Raw genomic sequence first — 22,777 nt, 5'->3', positions numbered from 1 at the left:
CTGCACCACCAGAGATTATTTCTTACTGTGAAAACAGTGGAAAGAAGGACCAATTATTATCTGCAGACATCATTATCACAAAGGTCATGGCTAAAAAAGTGAAGATCACATCTCTTGCCTTTTGAAAAGTGTGGTTCTTCAACTTTCATATTCTGAATGCTGAAGCTAAAGAAAACTTAGGCATGTTCTCTGATAAGTAATTTATATAGCAAAGACTGCAAAATGAGACACATAGATGAGTTGTGCATTGAGACTATGCTACCAAAGACAATGTCACCATCTCACATTGTTGTAGATACACAGCATCATGACTTATCATTACACACACTAACAACAAGAGACAAACTTTAATATGGCAGAAAAGAGTTATTCTAACCACTTCACCTAATTTTTCGTACACAACTTTCATACTCAGAGCAAGGCACTCAACATCTCATTCCAACTATCAGGCACCCCAGGTAGGCACCAATGGCTGCAGTCAGAGGAAAAGTCCCTTGGGTGCTGCCTCTCTTCCTGTCCCATGGCCCTTCTGTACACAGAAGGGTGCCCGTCTCTTCGAAAAGCTGACATTGTAGTTATATCCTGAAGATATACCGGAAATCTCATCTTTCTCAATACCCCTTGCAGTATTATCAATGGCTCAGGAACATGTTGGTGACTGAAATAAGCTAGAGGCTGCTTCTGATTATAGCATCTCCAACCATTTTGTCTGCCCAACAAAAAAAAAAAAGAAACACATTGAAGCATAGAAAACTGATCAGAATTATAATTGCATACTTGCATTAGAGATTTCACAATACCTGTTATGCCTAGGTGACATGCTTCGGAAAATTACTCGGGTTTTATGAGGATTGAGGTTTAAATCAACCCATTTAGCCCATGTAGTGAGTCCTTTTTGGTATGCAATCATTGGATTCATATTTCTATAGAGAGTGTGTCCCTCCATGTAATAATCCCACCTGAAAGAAGTTAGGACAGTTCAATTAGGATCACAACTTCATAAGGGTCCTCCACAATACAACCTCTTGAGCAACAGTTTGACAAAATACACTTACTATATGGTAGCCTACAAAATGGAGAAAAGGAAATAGGAACCAGATAGTGACTAGTCCAATTTTTATTTTTTTCTCTTTTGTTTCTTCTTCATTCCTTGGAAAATTTTTTATACCAAGAAAAAAAAAAAAAAACAGAATGAAAACAAAGGAAACAAGCAAAGATCAATGTGAGTTTTTCTTACGAACTCGTTTTGTCAGAGTGAGTCCACCAGTGAGCTGAATCAAACACAAGAATATCAACTCCTCTCCAATACTTTGCATTCTCTTCTATCAAGTCCAAATGTAAAATTCTCTTGTTTTCAGGTTCTTTGTTCAATTCTACCAGGAGTGGAGCCCATGAAAACTCAATTGATGTCTCAAAATCCTGTATGTGAGCATTTATTAATTATGTCCTTGTAAGAACATGGATCAAATCTTGAGGCTTTGCCTTAATTTTTCAAAAAATAAATAACTAATGAATAAGTTAAATGGTACCATCGCATGGAATGCCATAGAAGGACCATTGTAGGTCACGCTCTTTCGACCAGTTGGAACAACTCCTTGTACTAAGCAGACTAGAGATTCCCATTGATTCCTCATTATAGAATCACCCACCAGCATTATTCTTTTCTTTCTCATTTTTCCAAGAAATTTCAACGCATCAAACCTGTGTATCCAAAACAAGAAAAATATAACCACCAAAACCCAATTTCTAATTTTTAATGCATATTACATTTTCTAGTAGAAAAATTCAGGAATTGTTATGCCATGCTCCAACTCTAAATTCCCAAATCTCTTGAGTATTATATAAATACATGAAATGCACATAGCTCCAAGAAACAGTTAAAAGTGCTAATCAAAGGCCAAAAGAAGCAGATAAAAATGCTAATCTTATAAGGTACTTCCATAACATTAATTTCACAAACTTACACATCACATTCACAGCTAGAATGTCTTATAATTTAAGTTATAGAGTACCTAGGCATGGAGCAGTCCTTTGGTTGCCAACGCCACTTTTCGTAGTTGGAATCCGGCCTTCCATTTCTTTGACAAGTCACTGCAGTGCTAAGGTATGGACAACTCGAGTCATAGAGAGGATAGGATTGATCGTAAACCCACTTTCCGGTCGAAAGTTCACATCTCCTCCTAGAATTTTGGTGGCCCTGAACCATGTCAACTTCATCATCTTCGTCATTAAGCCATGAATCATCCTCTAGCTCAAACTGAGATGACTCGCCAGGAAAAAAGCATAGGAAGATAAGGAAGATGCTGAAGAAGAAGAAGAAGAAGAGTTGATGCTTTGTTTTACTCATTGAATTAGCCAAAGGGATCATCAAGCTTGGAGTAGTGAAGGGTCCCAATGAAGAAGCATTTTTGTAAGCTTCTATCTGTAAGGGCCTTATGATGAGAAGTCAAGCATCAAGCCATGACATGCGGTGGGGTGGACCATATGCATGCAATATTGTTCTTCTACTCATTGCCATTAATTGCATGGTTCTTTCTCTTTCACTATTCATGTGGAGAAAGGCTTAAAAGATGAACTTTGGTCCCCGTGACTTGCGGATGTAGGCCATGCACATTGTATGTTTTGTCTTTCAAAAGTCAAAAAGGTTAAAGAGGTTATTAACTAGACCAGTTACAAAAGGACATGTAACTAGAGAGATTAAAAAGGTTAAATTAACGATCATTATTACCCCAATTAATTTTCAAAAAAAGATATGTCTTTCTAAATAGGCAAGCTGTGTTTTCAGAATGCCAATTTCTATTCGGCCAACAAAGAGTGTCCGAGCAAGCCTTCAAGTAATGTTTGCTCATCTTGTTTATCTTTCTCTCTACTCAGAGTGGCCAAGCTGATCTTCCGCTTCTAAGATCCTACACAACTAAACGATCGGGTGATATGAGCAAACACCGGTATGGTGTCGGCTAAAGACCATATGATGTTAAAGTCGGACTAGAACATGTTCAGAAGTACTATGCCACAAGGGGAAAATAATACTCCTCTGCATAATATATATTTATGATTTTTGAAGTGGAGCTTAAAATTTAAACCATTGAGATTATCATTTAGTGGGCCCAAAAAGTGGTTAATTTCATATTAATTTGCTAACCAGTTAATTTTGGAGTATTTTTGTGTATATATATATATAGAGAGAGATTTTCTCGAGAGAAGATGTCCGTACAATGCGGAGTGGATCCCACAAGCCATACCTCATCATGTTTGAGATGAGGTATACCTCAACAAAAAGAGCCTAAAATTTTCTATAATATATATATAGAAAAGTTAGTAAGATAATACGACACTAACCATCATTTTTAGTCTACTACATAATATAATCTCATGATCTAAATCATGTATTTTTTAGATTCTCATTCAAAGATCATCTTTACAAAAAATCAACAAAATCAGAAATTGTTTAGTTAACTATTAGCAAGCTAATTGTGCTCATGTAAATGGACGAACACAAGTTTTTCAATAAAACGTGAAATGATTGTAATGATAATCAAATAGCTAAATGATTTCTGATTTGGTTGATTTTTTGCAAGGTTGATCTTTGAATGAAGACCTAAAATATAAACGGTTAGGATTATGAGATTACATTGTGTAATGGGTCCAAAAGATTGTTAGCACCGTATTATCTCTAACTTGTTAGTTCTATCACATTTTTGTATATATATATATATATATATATCATTTTGAACTTTTCCACCCATTGTACATTGATTTTAGATTGTAGGGTAAGGCCTAGGCCTTCCTTTCTTAGGGTTGGGCTAAGCCAGGCGAACCATTGTACATGGCTAAATAGAATATCTTGGGCTTTCAAACGTGGGATGATTGTAAGTCTTTAAAGTAATGCCTTAGAGCCTACCACATGGAAAACTTAAGTGCGGGTGTAGGATTCCAAAATGGGCTACGTGGAATTTTCCTTATGAACTAATTTTTTTTACTACCTAACAAAATTTAGGTGAATTGAGAGTATATAATTTCCTACCTACGTGGATTCCAAAATATCGGATCTAACTTTTTTCTCATTTTAAATACTAAAACTGTATATAATTTCATTTTAGGTACCAACTATCAATAGTAACAAATTTTATTTTTAGTTTAGGTACTAAGTGGATGAAAGGCATTCATTTACCGTCAAAAACCTTGTCCAACTTTCGAAATCCAATTCACTCATCCAATATTAATCTTACCAAACTATAATTGCATGAGAATCACAAAAATTGTGGATGCTACCACCACAACTTAATTTCTTGTTTCTTGTTAATATTTGAATTTCATTTAGTGTTTATATATAGTCTAAAGACTTTTAACAATTTTTTAAAGCATAGGCTCTAAACCATTTTAAATCTTAAATCTTCATAAATGTTAATGTGATTGCATGACAATCACATAAATGTGTGATTGTTGAGTCGTCAAAACTGTGTTATAAAATAAAATAAATATGCTTTTGAACCCTAGCCAGGCATTTGAACACTTGTTAAAGAAAGAATTTCGCCCTTTACCAGATTTGTTGATAAAGACCGACCCCAAATTCCGGCTAAGAACTTGAAGTGGCCATATATATGTGGTTCAATCAACATCGTTAGATGTCAGTTTGCTAGCCTAGCTACCATTGTCTGTGATACATGAAACTAAATAGCCATGAGCTAAGAAATAACAAATAGCAAGAGTGCTTTTCCAAATACTAAAGTGACGTTTTCACAAATAGCTGGGCTACTCAGACTGGTCTAAGATTTCTTCTAAAGTTTCTTGGGCCTTTGCTATGCTTTGTTCCATCTCTGGGCCTTCTAATTGTTGTCCTGCCCTTTTGGGCTGGGCCTCAATTCCTAGGTACTGCTTGATTTCTGGGTAGGTCCAAACATTGAGTTATTTATTTAACTAGCTTACCCTTGATTAATTAATTAATATTTGGGTCATTTATATTTTGCACCTCTATTGTTTGGGTTAAATAACACATTGGTCCTTGAAATTCAATAAGTACCAATTTTAAACCCAAGCTTTCAAATCTTTTCAAATATTTCTATAGAGAGTGTGTCCCTCCATGTAATAATCCCACCTGAAAGAAGTAGGACAGTTCCATTAGGATCACAACTTCATAAGGGTCCTCCACAATACAACCTCTTGAGCAACAGTTTGACTAAATACACTTACTATATGGTAGCCTTGATTAATTAATTAATATTTGGGTCATTTATATTTTGCACCTCTATTGTTTGGGTTAAATAACACATTGGTCCTTGAAATTCAATAAGTACCAATTTTAAACCCAAACTTTCAAATCTTTGCAATATTGTCCTTTTGTTAAGTTGACCATCAGCTCAACCATATGGCAGACGTGGGCCTTCCACCATAGATTCTACTAGGGTATTGAGGACTAAGACCCTTACTTGAACTAAAGGATTTATTTATAAAAAATAATGAATTAAATTCTAAAAAAAAAAAAAAAAAAAAAACAAGTGTAAGGCCTAGGTCCTACCCTTAGCACAAATGGGTCGGGTTAGCTCGCCCATAACATTGGAATAGGCCGGCCCATGGCCCTTAAAATAGAGCTGGGATAATTAACTTGAAATATTTCTAACATTGTAGAGAGATAATATTATTAAAGGTCCATTGATTTTAACTACTAAATTTCAATAACTTTTTAGTTTAGGTACTAAAATTAAATAGCATTTTAAATTAGGTACTAGTTGAAAAGTCAAACAAATTAATAAAGTAAAAAGTATTAGAATTTACAAATATTACATCACATGCCACTACAATAAAAAAAATAAAAATAATATTACATCACAAATATTACATTAATTTATACTATATTGTACTAAAAAAAAAATCAATACAGTCACAACTTAACTGTGACTGTAATTGGTAAATTGAAAGAGACAACTCACACCACTATACTATATATTATTTTGAGTAAAAGTATTGTTTTGACATCTATTTATACTATATTGTAGTATAATTACTCTAAAAAAAATTCAATTAAATCACAACTTAACTGTGATTGTCTCACAACTTAGATGTGACTGTCGTTCAGTCACAACAAATTTGAATTTGTAAGTGTCGTACAGTCACAACTAAATGTGAAGTTGAGACTACATTAGTAAATTTTCAAGATAATATAAAAGTCTCAAGAGCAATTTTGTCAAAACCTTATAAATTTTAATTAACACTAATCATATGTGGGCTAAAGGATAAAAATGTCAAATGGAAAAGGCTCAAATCAAATGGGCCAACATATTTGTGACCTAATCTAAAAAACTACATTTAAATTTGGTAGCTCAATTGAAATATTATATGGTCTTCATGCTATACCAAAAAATTATTGAGATTTGGTATTTAATCCTAATTTTCTATATTATTAAACTAATAACTAGTTGATTCTAATTTAATACTTTAAGTTTAAAATAAAACGTCAACCAAAAAAAGTTTTCTATTAAAACGTTTTAATTGTTTTTGTTACCAAGTTTTAATTGTTTGATAGAGATATAAGTAGGTGGAATACTGGAATGGGCAATAGCAATACATATTAAACTATAATAGAAAAGAGGAAAAAACAGGTGGGTGAGATGGACAATAAATAAAAGTAGGTGAGAGCCGTCTATAATATAATATTACTATTAATATTAGCCAAGAAAATTGAATAAGGTGGGGACAGTTATCCCAAGTCATTGTCAATATAAAATGAAGCCAACATTGGAGGGCTGGGTGTCATATTTTGACTAAGAAAACTATGACTTGCTGAGTGAGAAGTGAGAAAACACATGCATGCGGCCCTCTGAGCTAATGAGCTATTGCCACAGCCCTCCTCACAAAGGAAAATTAATGTTTGGTCTCACCAACTTATTTCATAATTATTTTACATTTTTATTCTTACATCTCTTATAATTTTTTTTATTTTATTGATTTCGCTAAATGTTAAGATATAAATAATGAATTAATGATTAAAACAAAAATAATCCTCACTGGCGAGTGGCGAGTACCCAAAAGTTTTCTTAAAGTTGGCGGCTTTAACTCATGGGCCTAAGTAGAGTGGGAAGGGTTTAAGGAGAAAAGAATGTTTAATCACACTATATTTTTATCAGAATTTTGGACTTCTTCAAATATTAGAAAATGAAATACTATTAAATTAATAACTAATTAATACTAAATTATATTTTGAAGTAGTGTGGCTTGGAGTTTGGACCATTCTTTATTTTAATCGATATTTTGATTTCAATCAAATTTATGTGAATTTATAATTAATGCATAATTCATAAAAACATCAAACTAAAGTAAACCACATAAATTTAATTGAGACATTTTTTTCCACCAAAAAACTAAAATGAAAAATAGCCCAAACCAAATGTGTACTGTTTTTTTTTTTGGCCGGAAAAAAAAAAAAACCAAAAGTGTGATTTACCCGAAAAATAACTAAATGTGTACTGCTTTAATAACAACCAAAAGTGTGATTTACATTTACCCAAAAGAAAAATAGTTTTTTGCAAAATAATAGTGTTTGGCTGCAGGTCTCTCTCCGTTTGAGGATCAAATAGGTAGGCAGTATATCCTTGAACAGGAAATTATACATTAATTTATTGGCCGCATAACATAAACTATAAAGGGCCATAGTTGACTTTGGACTGCAATGACTATCTACCATATGCAAAACAAGGAAAATCACAAGATATAACCTTTTTTCTTCTCACTCATCCTTTGAATTTCGAAATAATTAAGAACAATTTTGCCTATTTTTCTTCTCCTTTGCACGGTGCCTATATTTAGGAATACTTGGGAAAAATATTAAAAAATTAATGGACTAATGTGGTGAACTGTACAATTTGCTTTTGTTGAATTTGTCAATAAATTTTCAAGTATTCTCTTATTAGACAGGTGAATTTGAATTAATATTGTCAATAACATATTAGCATATGTAAGAGATTGGTTTATTACAAACTATTACAATTAGATACAAAATTACGTCAATTTCAAATCGCCTTCACCGTACCAACCTTCAATTGTTCAACAGATGAAAACAAAATTAAATAGAAAATAAGCTAGCAAGGATGTCAAAGAGTTCCTACTATGTGAGCAAGCAAGCAAAACAGCCAAGAAAAACCCATGTAATTTAAAAAATAGAATAATTGATACAACTCCACCAACCCTAGCAAGTTGAGTCTGAGTGGATGAGACTACTTTCAATTTCTCCACATGTTTCCTCTTATTAGAAATACTTAACACCAAATTTGGACTTATTAAAAATATTTATAATTCATTATTGCTATTTCATTTTTTTGTAAAAAAAAATGGTAGAGGTAAAAATATTTATAATTCATTATTGCTATTTCATTTTTTTGAAAATATAGTAGAGGTAAGGCTTATGATTAGGTTAAATCTATAATTCGATTACCTTAGGAAATCAATTCCTTTGTATTTTTCAAGGGGAAAAGAATGTGAAATTCATTTTTCTGTGTTTGATAATCTTGGGAAAGTAAACTAGAAATTGAAAATGAAAAGTGTTAGTTTTTCAATTATACCCAAGGTGTTAAATTTCGATTTTTTGGTGTGTCGAAATTGAAACTCATATTTGTTAAATTTTCATGATAATTTTGTCGAAATTATCGAAATTTCGCAAAAATTCTCAAAATTTCGGCAAAATTTTTGGCAGGTGAGATAGAAGGAGAAAAAGAAGACTGGTTTTGGGTTTTGGAAGGCTGGGTTTTTGGAGAGGAGGCTGGGTTTTGGGAGAAAGAGGGGGCGGCGACAGGGGGTGGTAGGGGGAGATCGAGGGAGAAAGATGGGGCGGCGGCATGGGGGTGACATGGGGGAAGATGAGGGAGAAAGAGAGGAGGGAAAAAGAGGAGAGAATGGGTTGGTGATGGAGATGCACAGAGAGAGAGAAGCACAGTAGAAAAAAGAAGAAAAAAAACAGAGACACGGGGGAGAAGTGGAGAACAAGAAAAGAAAGGAAAGAAAAAGAAGGAAAAAAAAAAGAAAAGAAAAAAAGAAAAGAAAAAAAGAAAAAAAAAAGAAGAAAAAAAAAAATTTAAAAGGTTTAGGGTTGATTGGAGTTTGGGGTCTTGGGCAATTGTAAAAAAAAAAAAAAAAAAAAGTTTGGGCTTTCGTTTGGTTGTTTTGGAGTTTCGTTTAATTGTTTTTAAATCCTAAACTAGTAAATTATAATATATTTTTATATAAAAAATAATTAAAAATACTCTAAAGGGCCTAAATCCTAATATCATATACCATATCTTAAACAATATAGAGTATTGATTATAAAATATGTATGGTTTAGTGTATAGATTATAGAGTATAAATAATATACTAATTTCATTTATTTATTATACTAATTTTATTTAACAGTATTTGTCTCCAGTGCGCATTATATTTATCTTATATTATATAAAACCTACTATATAATTTGGTTTATTCAATTTTTTTTTATCAATTTAGTAGATAATATGTTAAATAAACATATGGTAAAGTTTCATTCAAAATTTCCATCGTTTCCATCTAATTTTTTTCGAAATTTAAAAATTTTCAAAATTTTCGTGGAAATTTCCATCGAAATTTTCTCGAAACCCGAAATTTTATTCCTTGATTATTCCCTAATTTATTATTTATTTTTAATAATAGCATGATTAGTTTTTTCTAAAAAGAAGCAATAAATTCTTTCTCAAGAGAAGGAAAAACAAAACCCAAGTCAGAGCAAAAATTTCATTTTTTCCCCAATAAGGCATCAGATTCCCTTGAGCCATAAATTGATTTATTTTCCCACTTACCAAATGTGGGAATGAAATTGATTTCTTATTCTCAGACCTCTAAAACTTGGATCAAACGAAAATGTAATAAAGTGAATCAAATTACGAAAATGTAATAAAGTGAATCAAACTGTTATCAAACAAAATGATATTTAAAGAGTAAAATATAAAATAAATTGTTCTAATTTCGAAATTAATAAACTACACTGGAAAATAAACCTGAGAAAAGAGAAATAAAAGAAGACATAAACGAGAAGACAACTAGGTGTTCTGAATTCTGAAACAAAATAAGAAGAAAATTGAAGTTCTTTACCTTACCATCGCTCTAATTTTGTTTTGTTCTGTTATGTTTTATCCCATTTGATGAATTAAAAGAAAAATGAATAATAGAAGTAAAATTAGAGTCCAAGTCCAATAATGGCGTCCAAGGATTCCCAAATCCCGATGAAAGCCTAAGTCAGACAGCACCAAGGTGGGGCCCCCTTGGTTTTCCCCACCACCCGAAACCTTCAAAATTTTCAACTATGAACAACAAATCCCACCACTTGTCGTCTTCCCCAACTCTCCACTATATAAAACCTCAAAACCAACTCCCGTTTTGCTCTCAACAGTCTCAGATTCACATCATTGCTTAATCAGATCTCTCTCTTTCCCGGAAAATCATCACATTTTCCCAGAAAATCTTTAATCTAATTTTCTCAGCGGACAATCAAATGGCGGACGAGTCGCAGAAGTGGGTGCTGATGGTGACGGCCCAGACGCCCACCAACATCGCTGTGATCAAGTACTGGGGGAAGAGGGACGAGACGCTGATTCTGCCGGTGAATGACAGCATCAGCGTCACGCTTGATCCCGAGCACCTCTGCACCACCACTACTGTCGCTGTCAGTCCAACCTTTGACCAAGATCGGATGTGGCTCAATGGCCAGGTAAAGCTTTTTGTTTTCTTCTTCTACTCAGTATTTTCTTTGTGAAATACCCAGAAAAGATTGAGAATTCAAGAGAATTAAAGTAAATATTCTTTTGAATTATGGGTTCATGGTTTCTTGGGGCGTGGTAGGATAAGAATTTAACTTGGACCGAGCTTAAAATTAGATATATATGGCTCCATGGGGTAAGTTCTAAATTTGTACTCCATTTGGTTTCCAAGAGAAAGTAGGAATGACAAGGAAATAAAGAATTTCAAATACTGAATTTATGATTGTAAGTGATTGAGGGAGGAACAATGTATATTCTCTATAACAGCTATGTCACTAGTATTTAGCCTTGGTGAATGAGTATATTCGTCACATAATTGGCTTTTGAGGAAATATAGGTAATGAGAGGAAGAAATTAGAAATTGATCTTTGAATAACGTATATTTCTTTAGATCTGTCCTCAGGAAAACAAGAGGCAATTTCATATTTTTCTTGGTTGAGTTGACTTTTTCTATTTTTCGGAATACAGTGGTTACTTAGATTGTAAAAGTGGCACTGTTAATTTTTTCTACAGAAACTATCAGAGATTTAATATTTCCAATCCAAATACCATGATCCTTTTGGGCTTTCTCTGATTCATGGCTCTTTTTTGTTTTTGCTGGTTAGTGTAGGAGATTTCTCTTTCTGGAGGCAGATTCCAGAGCTGTTTAAGGGAAATTCGTAGTCGAGCTAACGATGTTCAGGATAAGGAAAAGGGAATCAACATTACTAAGAAGGATTGGGACAAATTGCATGTACATATCTCTTCATATAACAATTTTCCTACTGCTGCTGGATTGGCTTCCTCGGCAGCTGGTTTTGCTTGTCTTGGTAACATATAATACCCTATTTTTACATCATATTATTCATTTGTTGTTATATGTTAGTGCTTAGTAAGGCCTCAAGTTTGAGAAATCATTACTGTATTATTATTGATACTTTGGTTAGTCTAAATGCTTAAAGAATTCAAGAGAACTGGATTTGTATTCTTTTTATATATAAATATATATTTTTTTGTTTGATAGGAGTTTTATATTGTTTATAATTATGGAAGCGGTTTTTTCTTAGTAACAATTTTTTTTTTTTTTTTTTTTTTACTTTTGTGATTGAAATTAATTTGTTCAACAAAATCTGAATAAATTATGTCTAATTCCTTCACTTGGGTTTCACTACTGTTTCATGGTTGAGTTTGCTTATGGGTACTAATTTTGCGATTTCTTCTCTTGCTTACATGCTAGGCTTTAGTTATAATTAATATCTATGGTTTAACTGGTTCCAATTTTCCCCCTCTCTTAGTTATAATTAGTTCTATGTCATGTATAATATGTAAGAATGCGTGTGCCTATATTCACATCCATGCTCCCACAGTTATATATTTCTGCTCTTAGCAGTATCTTTTGGCATTTCAGCTTTTATAAGTGCACATTTCTTGTAATTTTTTCTTTAATTATTTTGGATTACTCGGTTTTTTTGGTACTAGATTATTCGTGTTTTATGAATAAAAAGAATTATGCAATGAGCATATGATAGCTAAGTCTCTGTTTCAACTTGCAGTTTTTGCCCTTGGAAAGTTAATGAATGTGAACGAAGATGAGAGCCAGCTTTCTGCTATTGCAAGGTATTTTAATAGTTCATAAATATATCTGATTTCCAGGTTGCTTGTATCTTGCTTCTGTTAGAATGGTTACAATTTGCGAAAGCCTTGCACTTCAGTCTCATTGCTTAAATGTGGCTGCTGTTTATGGCATTTCTATGTCATGATAAATATAAGATTTATTATGTTTGCCTTTATATAGACATCATGCATAATGGATTTTACTATGTTGATTTATTTTTATTTCAACAAATATCTTAGTGTTTGTGTATTATAAAACATAATAGAGATTCAAGTATGCTAATTGTAGTTGGTGATTATAATTCATTAAATTTGTTTGTTCATACAGGCAAGGTTCAGGCAGTGCTTGTCGCAGCTTATACGGGGGATTTGTCAAGTGGATCATGGGAAAAGTAAGTTTAGTTTCTTTGTTGTTATCCTTATGCCCTCTGTTGAAAAGCAAGTTATTTTTTGGAGTTTTTAGTGCTGATTCTGGGTATCGTGATCTGTTAAGGATGAGAAGGGAACCGACAGTCTTGCAGTTCAACTTGCTGACGAGAAGCACTGGGATGAGCTTGTCATTGTTATTGCTGTGGTATGTACCTTCTTTTTGTTTGTCATTCTGCTAAACGATTTTATTGGCAAATTTTGGGCAGTGGACATTACTTTTTTTCTTTTCATCTTGTGCTCGGTGGTTTTTGGTTGGTTTTCCCTAGGGTACTTTGAATCATCAACTCTCCATCTCTGAGTTCCCATACATTTGCATTCTCTTCTTGTCTTGGGTGTATTTTTATGGTTAGACTTTATTTATTCATGATCTGCATATTTTTCTGGTTTTATAGTACAAACTCATCTTAAATGTGTACCTCTGGTCACTACCAATTGAACGATGATACTTTTTAGTTTGCCAAATACTACCTGTGACTTTTTATAGTCTTTTTATATATTTATAAAAAAAAAAAATTCAACAAAATATAAAACAAGAAAAAAAAGTCTAATGCCTATTATCTTTAGTGTTTTTTCTAGATACAGTATAGTTATAGTTTCTTTTGTATGCTTCTTGATGCCTCTTTGCCTGTTCCCCTATTTTTAAAAATCAATTAATGATATCTTTGAAGGCATCCATTGAGCTGTAGAAAGAGTTAGGAAGATATTAAGTCGTAGACAAACTTTTAACAAAAGTCAGAATAAAAAGTTTATAAAATATATTTAATAATTTGACAGACTTGTCCCCATTACAAAAAGAATAAAAAAAAGAAAAAGAAAAAAACTTATTAGCAGAATTAAGATTTTGCAAAGTTATGTTAGTACATCTCTTGCTGTTATGAGGTAGTTATGGAGTGGAAAGGTAATTTTGCAGTTAAACTCTGATAACTAGTATATGGTGTCATGAATGTCCAAATATTATGTGATGGATGTTTATAAATGGCTGCACATACTACTTCTGGAACGTTGAGATGCTGCAACTTGTAAAGAATCCTGTTATTTACCTTCTCAACAGAAGCCAAAGTTGTATTATGAATCTCAGACCAGGGTTCTTTCTCTATTCCCTAACTAATACAAATCTTGATTTTGTTTATTCCAGGTAAGTTCAAGGCAGAAGGAAACAAGTAGCACTACAGGAATGCGCGATACCGTCGAAACAAGTTTGCTCCTACAACATAGAGCAAAGGTATGCTCTCAATTTTCCTTTTCTTCACTGCCTAGTTTAATTTGTCGTCAGTAATAGAAGGTTATCAAAGTCACTGAGCCCTGTAGTTTTACTTAGTGTTTGTTGTCCACATATTCATATGATAAGGCATAGAAGCTTCACTTTTTACCCTTGGGGGTAGTATTTAAATACTTTGTGTTTAGAAGGATAAAATAAACTTGAAATTTAGACAAAATTCGGGATTTATGAAACATCTACTAACTTCCTTGTATATGGGTTCATAAACAAGGGAATTTGTAAATTCAACGTGGAAAAAGACTAGGAATTTGGATCCCAACTCTAAATTCCATCTAAATAGGTGTCATTTCAGATTCCCAAGATAATGAGAGATTTTGAGAAAATATCCACAAGCACAGCCGCCTCAACCACCACTATTTCCACCAGCACCCTTGTTCCCACCACCACCACCATTACCAGCACCATCACCACCATCCTGCCACCACCTTGCCACTGGAACCACCACTACCCCACCATCACGATTACCCCAACTGCACTCATTTACATATTGATGCATCCAGAAATAGAACCTATAAATTTTGTATTTAAATCCCATTATGCTTAGTAGGGTAACCAACCAAGAAAACTTACAAATTTTAGAACTTCAAATCTTATCATTTTAAATTCCTTGGTATTTTCAACTCCCTTGTTCCTTTGGGTCACTTGTTATCTGTTCAATTTTCTGGGGTCCTTTAAAGTCTGATCTAACTTGTATTTTTCCGTCCTTCTTTTGATACTGTTACAGGAAGTAGTACCCAAACGCATATTGAAAATGGAAGAAGCCATAAAGAATCGTGATTTTGCTTCTTTTGCACAATTGAGCTGTACTGACAGTAACCAGTTTCATGCTGTCTGCCTGGACACATGTCCCCCCATATTCTACATGAATGATACATCCCACAGGCAAGCCTCTTTTTGTATTTATGTAGCTTGAAAAGCTTAGCAGCAGCAATAGTTCATTGATTTGTTCATTGAGGTGTGGCATTAAACACTTGAAAGTCAATATTGACGAAGTAACTATGTTTCAGGATAATCAGCCTTGTCGAAAAGTGGAACCATTCAGAAGGAACACCTCAGGTTTGTTTTTTCAGGAGGAAACTTATGGTTTTTTAACGAGTATAAAATCCTGATTTCTGCTCCTCATAGCATGATAATGTTAGGAAAGGTTATTTTTTAAGTTTCTTAGATTGCATGTGCTCTGTGAGCTGTTATATTTTGAATTGGGTATATGATTGATTTTACTTTCAGTAGAAGTCCTTCTGCCCTTAAGATAAAAACGTTAACCTAGTTCAAGCTTCAATCTTACACATTTGCTTAATATAATGCCTGACCTGAAGCAAATTGCAAAAGCACACGCAGAAAAAGAAATACTAGCTGTAAAAAATTTATGAAGATACAATAGAAAATGTAAAAATTTCTCGTGTATAAAATAAAATTCTGGAGAGAAATTCAAACTTTAAATCCAGTAACTGCAAACAAATTCTTAGTGGAAAAGAAAAACTTTTGGCTTTAGTTACAAGTAATTTGGCTCAGACTTTGTTCACATAACTTATTGATCAAAGCATGCTTGTAAGTCTCCCTGGGACGTAGCTTTCCTGAATGACAATATTATCTGGGTTTTGACTCTTAAATGCTTCAAAAATCCTAATTCGGAGCTACTTCTCCCTTTTGGCACTGATCTTACTTTATGTTTAGCTATTGGCATTAGTGTGCTACTGAATATTAGTAGGAACATAACTTTGCATTTGAAGTAAGAAAATCATGTACAACTCTATTAGCTTATCTGAGTTTCATTCTGTTTATACTATTCGAGTGGTTCACACTATGTACATAATTGACAGGTGGCTTATACATTTGATGCGGGGCCGAATGCAGTTTTAATTGCACGTAACAGAAAAACGGCTGCCCTTTTGATTCAAAAGCTGCTCTACTGCTTTCCTCCAAATAGTGATGCAGATTTGAACAGGTAATTTGTATTAAGATGCTAGGGCTGCCATAAGACATTTTCTAGCTTCTTGTTTCTGTGTAGTTTTTGCATCAATGATTTTTTCCAGCGATGCCAACCCTGCTTCCCCTTGTGTGTGTATTTTTTTTTAATTTATTTTAATTCCTTTTCCAGTTTCGTTCTTGGTGATAAGTCGATTCTAAAAGATGCTGGGGTTGAGGGCATGGAGGATATTGACGCTCTGCCCCCACCCCCAGAAATCAAGGATAAATCCCAGTACAGAGGAGATGTCAGTTACTTTATTTGCACGAGACCTGGGAGAGGTCCAGTTGTGCTGTCAAATGAAAGCCATCTTCTCAACCCTGAAACTGGGCTGCCGAAGTAAGCTCAGAAGATTTCCTTTTTTCATGGTGCTCTGTCTTCTCAGGCCAACTCAAATGGCTTTATGAGCCTGAAGTAGTTCACTCAGATGATCCTTTAAGGCTGAACCCAAGATTTGCCTTAAAATGATTATCCGAGACTCCGAGTTCCTCGCAATTTGACAGTTTTCTTTTGCTTGTTTCATGTATTTGTAACTTATTTTTGGCTCTTTTAATCAAATTATGGTTTTTGTACTCAATTGTCTTTGACACATCAATGAATAAGCTGTCCATTGTTATTAGTGGTCCTTTGAACAAATCTTGTGAGAGTAAACTGCACACTGCATCTTCCCTGTTACTGGAGATTGAAACAAATTGCTGGAAACGTTTTCAACCCAACAAGCCTTAAAAATAGTCTTTTCCGGGGAGGAATAAGGATCAAGTGCCCCGAATATATGCGTAGTCATTTATTTCCATTCTGCATTTTCATGGTTATGGATCAGAGCTGTATGAAAAAACCCAATTTTAATGAACCTCTACACTTGCCAAAAAAAAACACAGCACCACTCTGTTTGATGGACTTGGTAAGAGATCCTTTACTATGAATTGAAGAATAGCAAGCACCGGTCCCATCCATTTTGACACATTGTAGTTCATCTGAACTAACTGAATTATGATAACTTAATCTGTATGCCATAATGAAATCTCAATGGGCTGGGCTTATGATATAATGATGTGAACTAGTTTGGCTCCACAAACTCAGATTTTTTATTTGATGGGTTGGCAGGTCATGTTTCAGTAAGTTATCACACTTGCCTTATTATGGAGCAACGCTAATGGTGCAGCATGCATATTTTTCATGAGTCTGAATCATTGTTTATGTTTTTTTTGTATTGATACGTATTTGTATTTGAAATTATGTTGTTTTAGACTTTCATTTAATTATAGGCTTTTTTACCCAAATACCACTTGGACTATAAGGGGTGTGTTCCCATACCACCCAAACTTTTTTTCTTGCCAATTTACCATTTGAAGTATCAATATATGACAATGTGGCATCTGTTATCCATTTCTGTATAACTTAAAGGGTAATATTGTCAATTCATATTATAAAATATCTAAAAAACAAAACTAAAATCCAAATACACTTAAAAAAAAAAAAAAAAAACCCAGCCAACCCACCCTCACTCCTGACGCTGACCCATCCCCGATGATGCTGGCCTCCCTTCCTCTCTTTCCCTCTCTCTTCTTAATTATAATTAAGGGCAAACTAGGAAGTTTGAGAAACAAGTTGATGATTTAACACAAAATTGACTGTTGGTGCCACATTGACACAAATTGATACTTTAGGTAATAAATTGGCAAGAAAAAAGTTTGGGTGGTATGGGAGCACACCCCCTATAGTCCAAGTGGCATTTGGGTAAAAAAGCCATAATTATATTCCAAATATAAACTCCAAATGCTAATCCTATACCCAAAAAACTGAGCCTTAGATCTCAAAACGACATCGTTGGTTACAAGCATGCCGTATATAACTAGTTAGGTTCCACAAACTTGGAATTTGCATTTAATCAAGCAGAGTTGTGGGTAGAAAAGTGTAACAGAAGAACTAAAGGTGCACTCTTGTGTTTTTTTTTTTTCTCAAGATTTAAGAGTTTTTGTAGCTGCAAGTCAGACCTAGAGGGAAGAGCAAGAAAGCCTGAGGCTCAAATTGTTGAATGATGAATTGTTCCATACCTTTGCTGGATGCACTTAGAGGAGAGGATCACCTCATCTCCTAGTTTTACACGTTTATTAGGGTGGTGCTAGAGGCAGAGGGAGGTTTCATCTGTGCGTTTGTGATAATGGGATAGACCTCACTTCTGAGGGTTAGCTCCATGTTAGAACTACTCCTTTTGAGGGATAGATTCCTTGCAAGGTAGGGTTATATTTACATGATCGGATAGGCCGGCGGTCCAGGCTCCCTGTAGGTTTGTAGTAGTCGTCTGATAGAATAGGATCTCCTAATTTCATAGCTGAAGTCTGTCGACCAAAATCGAAAAGGGTCTTGAACTCAATCATGGTTCTTAAGCTTGACCAAGGTTCGGGCTAAAGAGTTCTTGGATTAGGTATAGTTAGTGAACTTAGTTCTCTACATGCCTGACTCCTAGATGTCCAAGTGAATATTGAGCTTACCGTAGTGCATTGCATCTGTCAATTTTGTAGTTCTAACTTTCCTATTCTTTCAAACATGCAAGTCAAAGTAACCTGGATGTGAGTGGAAGAAACCACAACAATGACATCAGACTTGAAAGTTACGAACTAATTTTACAAAATCCCATTCCCTTCGTCAATTTAATCTACAAGACATTACAATATTAACCAAAATTGGTCCAAGTTTCTGTCCTGTTGCAACAGCATTACAAACACCTATCTTGTTGAAATTAGTAAATAATAATAGAAATCTGAGATTCATGGCCAAAAAAAAAAAAATAATAGAAATCTGAGATAAACAAAAGAAAGGAGAGAATAAGAAAAGAGCTGTCCATATACCAACAATGAGCTACTTCTCAGTTCTCCCCAATAGAAGTGCCTTTAAGATAGCTTCACTCTTGCCATCAGCATATGGAAACAAGTGTCCACCACCTGGTAACTCATGGTAGTGAATCCATGGAAGGTTTTCCACAATATACCGTTGGAGTGTAACTGGGACAAGCCTATCTGCTTCACCCTGCCATAGATGGACGGAACCTTCATAGTTGGTAAAAGGGTTCTTAAGACCTATAGGATCAAATTCCCAACTCCCAAATCCTATCATCATGTCACGGTGGATGGACTCAAATTCTCCTTGCTGCTTGATCTGTGCCTGCAAAAAAGAGAAAAGAATCATCAAGTTGGTCGTAAGAACGAATGACTAACTCTATCACTAAAAATTCAGTGTTAGAATGTTATACACCTAATAACATGATACGGATCAAATGTTTAAAGTCCAGTTGGAAGCCATATAACCCATTGAGATGCCACGCAATCAAAAGAGCTGTGTTAAGAATTTTATAGTTGATACGAAATGGGCGAACATGCATAGAAGGATTCTTTGATTAAACATTCTTCATCACAGTGAAAACATTATTCAAACATGTTGGAGATTGTCTCCATTACACCAATTTTAAACATGAAGACAACATGCAAGTTTCAAACATCGAAGGAGATGACTTTGAAGATTGTTTCCATTAGAGGTGAAGGAATTCGAACTCTTTGATTTTTACAAAAGCCCTTCAATAATGAAAATTTACAAACTATTTACTTAAAACCATAAATTTTGTTTAAGAGGGGGTGTTGAGATTTAAACCAAATAATGCATGTGATTAACTTATGTTACTAGATTAATGTGCCTTGGAAATTAACTCATCAATGTACCTAGCGAATGTATTAGGAAATCTAAAAGTCATGTCAACATGTGCTGTAAATTATGTGGTGCTACTAAGTCCCTATGTAAACCCGTGTGATTTCAGTTGAGTTGTTCATTCTTTCTCTTCCATGTGAGTACAAGTTTGAATTATATCACTATACTTCAACAATGGGGCACTAGATTAGAGCCTACAAAGTGGTATAGAAAACTTCATAAGAGTATTTCCAAGATACTTGTTGAAACCAAAACTCCCAAATGGCCCTATAAACCAAGAGGCTCCTCAAGCCTCAACTAGCACTAGAGCTCTTCAAGCTCGGATAGTAAGTCTTGCAAATGATACAAACCCTTGCTCAGGGTTTCAAACTGTGGACAGTGATTCAATATGTTAATTGTTCACATTTTATGAAGCTCTCAATATTACAGTGATGCTTCAGGTTGTGTCCTTCTTACTTTGTTTTAATAAAAATCCTAAACATTTACCGAATAAGAAAAGTACCTTGTGGTTTTCTCTCCCAGAAAACTTCTTATTCATAAGAATTTCCAAATCTTGGCGGGAAAAAATATCTGGTTTACGGGCTACAACGCTGGATGCTGGAAATAATTTCTGAGTGTTCCACCAGTAGGTTAGCCATGGTATATGGTGAGCAACTCGAAGTGCCCATTGATCCCCTGGTGGTTGTTTGTAGTAGGCATCTGTGGATAAGTTGGAGGGAAATCCTGGCCACCAGTAGTTGATAACAGGAGCGATCAGTGCTGCTCCTGCTAGCCTGTCAGCATCCAAACATCCAACTTGAGGCAAATTTCAATATTGAAGATAATACATGAGACAATGTAGAATATGGTTCTCATTGAAGTAGCAACTTGTTCCCAAAATTTGATACAAGAAACCAAATAACACCTATTTCCAATGATTGACCAAAAAAAAAAAACCTATTTCCAATGAAGGTCCAATTCTGTCATAAAGTAGTTAATGTATTATGAAGCCTTCACAAATCATTACTATCTAAGGTTTCTAAATTATATGCCCAACCTATTTATGCGTAGCAAAAAATTTGTAATTATCTATTTACTTGTTATGCTTCTTTCATTGTGTTTTTCCCATACAAACTGATTCTTCAAACATTTCCATTTCGTTCACAATATCTCGAGTTCTAGATATATTGCAATTGCAAAAACTACTCGTTCTATATTTCATTATTAGCTTGATGTGCATTGTTAGCTCATTCCTTAACCATTTAAGTTTTTGAGGTGGTATTAGGGCTTTGGTTCCAAAAGGTCCTGGGTTCAAAATCTCTCATCCCCATTCCTCAAATTATTCAGTGCAGGATGACTGTTGACCCATTCCAGAATCCAGCTTAAAGTTTTAGGATACAATGGTATTCTAACATTCACAATAGACATCTAGAGCATGTACATTTGGCTATTCTATCTATGAGGCATGTACTGGGATCTTACCTATGAGGGATATACTGAAGACAACTCCAGATGACCTGTCCACCCATAGAATATCCAATTACATAAAATTTGGATCCAAGTCCCAGCTGATCAGCAAGCTCTTCTATATCCAAAGCCAAACTCTTTACTGTTCGCTTAGGATCCGGATCACTTTCACCATAGCCTGGTCTGTCAAAAGACACAATGTACAGCCCTAAATCTTCAACAACTTCCTGTAAAGATATCCACCGTGAAATCAACCAATATAACCTTTAGGCACAAATTTAAAAAACCCGATAGGCAATAGAGACTAGAAAATTAATTCAAAAAAAACAAACAGTTAAGTACTTGAGAGATGTCTGTTGCAATCACTGCATCATGTCTGGAAGAACCAAAGCCATGAACAAAGATAAGCTTATAATTGGCCACTTCTTTTGACACACCATGCTCCTTGTAGGCCAAATATCTTCCATCCCTTAGCTTTACTCTAGATGCTGTGATGGGCGGGCCGCCAGGGGAGCCACAAATGTTTGGAGGGGGTGGTTGGGTGGCCTGATATGCCAATGCCAGCAATCCAACCAACAAGACAAATGAGATTCTCTTAAACATCTTGATCCCTTGCCCCCTGAGAACGAAAAAATGAAACTTTTCTGAAAAGCAGTACAAGATGAAGTGGGGCAGATATAGGATTAAGCTTGACTACACATAAGGCTTGATTTAGCTCTTGCCCCTTATTTTGGGAGGTATGAGGACATACTAGAATATGAATTATTAAAGTTTTGGTGAGATCACATTTAGATTAATTACCTCTACAAGTGCATACCCATGAACAGATTATCAGAATTCAAAATTAAACAACCAGAAAAAGGACAGTTAAGTGCAAAAAGCATCGGACCCAAAAAAGAAAACACTAGACACAGGCTTTCATACACACAATACAGAAGGGGCAAGTTTAATGTCCCAGTTATCTCTCCAGCAGACAATAAATAAATAAGTTGAAAATTAAAGCTCCACTCCATCATTTAATTTACAAAGTTAAGAACTTTCATAAATTAAGAATAATGATCATCCAATAATAATTTCTAAAAAAGATTATATGGGCTTAAATAATCCATGTGCTATATGTGGAAATAAAGATGGATCAACAATGCCTCCTAAATTCCCTGCTCAGTTCTTCACCAAAACTAATGTAGCATAATATAGCAATAAAGCCGTGCACTGAGTTCCCATTACATCAAAGAAAGCAGTCAAATATGCAGAAACAAGCATTAACTAACCACCATTTTAAAGACAACATTAGGAAAACTTAAATATGTGAACTGAGAATAAAACCCAGAGAGAGAGACCGTTAAAGGGTTGAGAGTAGAGCAGCTGTTGTGCAGAGACCGTTAAAGGGTTGAGAGCAGGAACAGCTATTGTGCAGAAGCTGCTGCTGTTGGTGGCCTGTAATTTTGCTGGTGACTCCTACGACTACCCTTCTCACATTAACACCTCTCATTATCTCCTCTTTTATGCTTTTTTTTTTTTTTCTTTTTTTTTTTCATTGCATCAGAATTCAGAAGTAACGATAATTAACTCAATTGGGTACACGGTTCACCTAACCAAAGATAAAATATT

General features: G+C 34.5%; 3 protein-coding genes across 3 annotated transcripts; 1 reads left to right on the top strand and 2 right to left on the bottom strand.

The window, feature by feature from the left end:
• Nucleotides 1–205: 205 nt before the first annotated feature.
• TBL36 (TRICHOME BIREFRINGENCE-LIKE 36) lies at nt 206–2,462 on the bottom strand. Its single transcript, XM_086238778.1, has 5 exons — nt 2,013–2,462; nt 1,530–1,701; nt 1,238–1,419; nt 801–959; nt 206–709 (listed from the first exon to the last, which is right to left on the bottom strand). The coding sequence occupies exons 1-5, from the start codon at nt 2,366–2,368 to the stop codon at nt 412–414; spliced, it is 1,167 nt and encodes a 388-aa protein (XP_086094904.1). The 5' UTR covers nt 2,369–2,462; the 3' UTR covers nt 206–411.
• Nucleotides 2,463–10,333: 7,871 nt separating this feature from the next.
• On the top strand, nt 10,334–16,640 carry LOC147291324 (diphosphomevalonate decarboxylase 2-like). The gene is made up of 10 exons (XM_086235536.1): nt 10,334–10,705; nt 11,365–11,563; nt 12,287–12,350; nt 12,676–12,739; nt 12,841–12,921; nt 13,912–13,998; nt 14,780–14,937; nt 15,063–15,111; nt 15,876–16,000; nt 16,154–16,640. The coding sequence occupies exons 1-10, from the start codon at nt 10,490–10,492 to the stop codon at nt 16,362–16,364; spliced, it is 1,254 nt and encodes a 417-aa protein (XP_086091662.1). The 5' UTR covers nt 10,334–10,489; the 3' UTR covers nt 16,365–16,640.
• A 1,962-nt stretch (nt 16,641–18,602) lies between these two features.
• On the bottom strand, nt 18,603–22,670 carry LOC147291323 (uncharacterized). The gene is made up of 5 exons (XM_086237531.1): nt 22,507–22,670; nt 21,509–21,785; nt 21,182–21,393; nt 20,223–20,493; nt 18,603–19,183 (listed from the first exon to the last, which is right to left on the bottom strand). The coding sequence occupies exons 2-5, from the start codon at nt 21,767–21,769 to the stop codon at nt 18,881–18,883; spliced, it is 1,047 nt and encodes a 348-aa protein (XP_086093657.1). The 5' UTR covers nt 21,770–21,785; nt 22,507–22,670; the 3' UTR covers nt 18,603–18,880.
• Between the last annotated feature and the right edge of the window lie 107 nt (nt 22,671–22,777).

Source organism: Dryas octopetala, chromosome 3 (genome assembly GCF_963921425.1).
Source record: "Dryas octopetala chromosome 3, drDryOcto1.1, whole genome shotgun sequence".
NCBI classification, from domain to species: Eukaryota; Viridiplantae; Streptophyta; class Magnoliopsida; order Rosales; family Rosaceae; genus Dryas; species Dryas octopetala.
This window is presented reverse-complemented; position numbering and strand designations above follow the sequence as displayed.

Bases quoted from the DNA above. Each gene is read 5' to 3' on its own strand.
- LOC147291324 (XM_086235536.1), top strand. From the start codon at position 10,490: ATGGCGGACGAGTCGCAGAAGTGGGTGCTGATGGTGACGGCCCAGACG. The intron at 11,564-12,286 runs GTAACATATAAT...TTCAACTTGCAG, and splicing joins AGCTGGTTTTGCTTGTCTTG to TTTTTGCCCTTGGAAAGTTA. The intron at 12,740-12,840 runs GTAAGTTTAGTT...TGATCTGTTAAG, and splicing joins TCAAGTGGATCATGGGAAAA to GATGAGAAGGGAACCGACAG.
- TBL36 (XM_086238778.1), bottom strand. From the start codon at position 2,368: ATGATCCCTTTGGCTAATTCAATGAGTAAAACAAAGCATCAACTCTTC. The intron at 1,702-2,012 runs GTACTCTATAAC...TTGGATACACAG, and splicing joins AAGGACTGCTCCATGCCTAG to GTTTGATGCGTTGAAATTTC. The intron at 710-800 runs GTATTGTGAAAT...TTTGTTGGGCAG, and splicing joins ATGTCACCTAGGCATAACAG to ACAAAATGGTTGGAGATGCT.
- LOC147291323 (XM_086237531.1), bottom strand. From the start codon at position 21,769: ATGTTTAAGAGAATCTCATTTGTCTTGTTGGTTGGATTGCTGGCATTG. The intron at 21,394-21,508 runs GTACTTAACTGT...ATATCTTTACAG, and splicing joins TTGCAACAGACATCTCTCAA to GAAGTTGTTGAAGATTTAGG. The intron at 20,494-21,181 runs GTAAGATCCCAG...GGATGCTGACAG, and splicing joins CTTCAGTATATCCCTCATAG to GCTAGCAGGAGCAGCACTGA.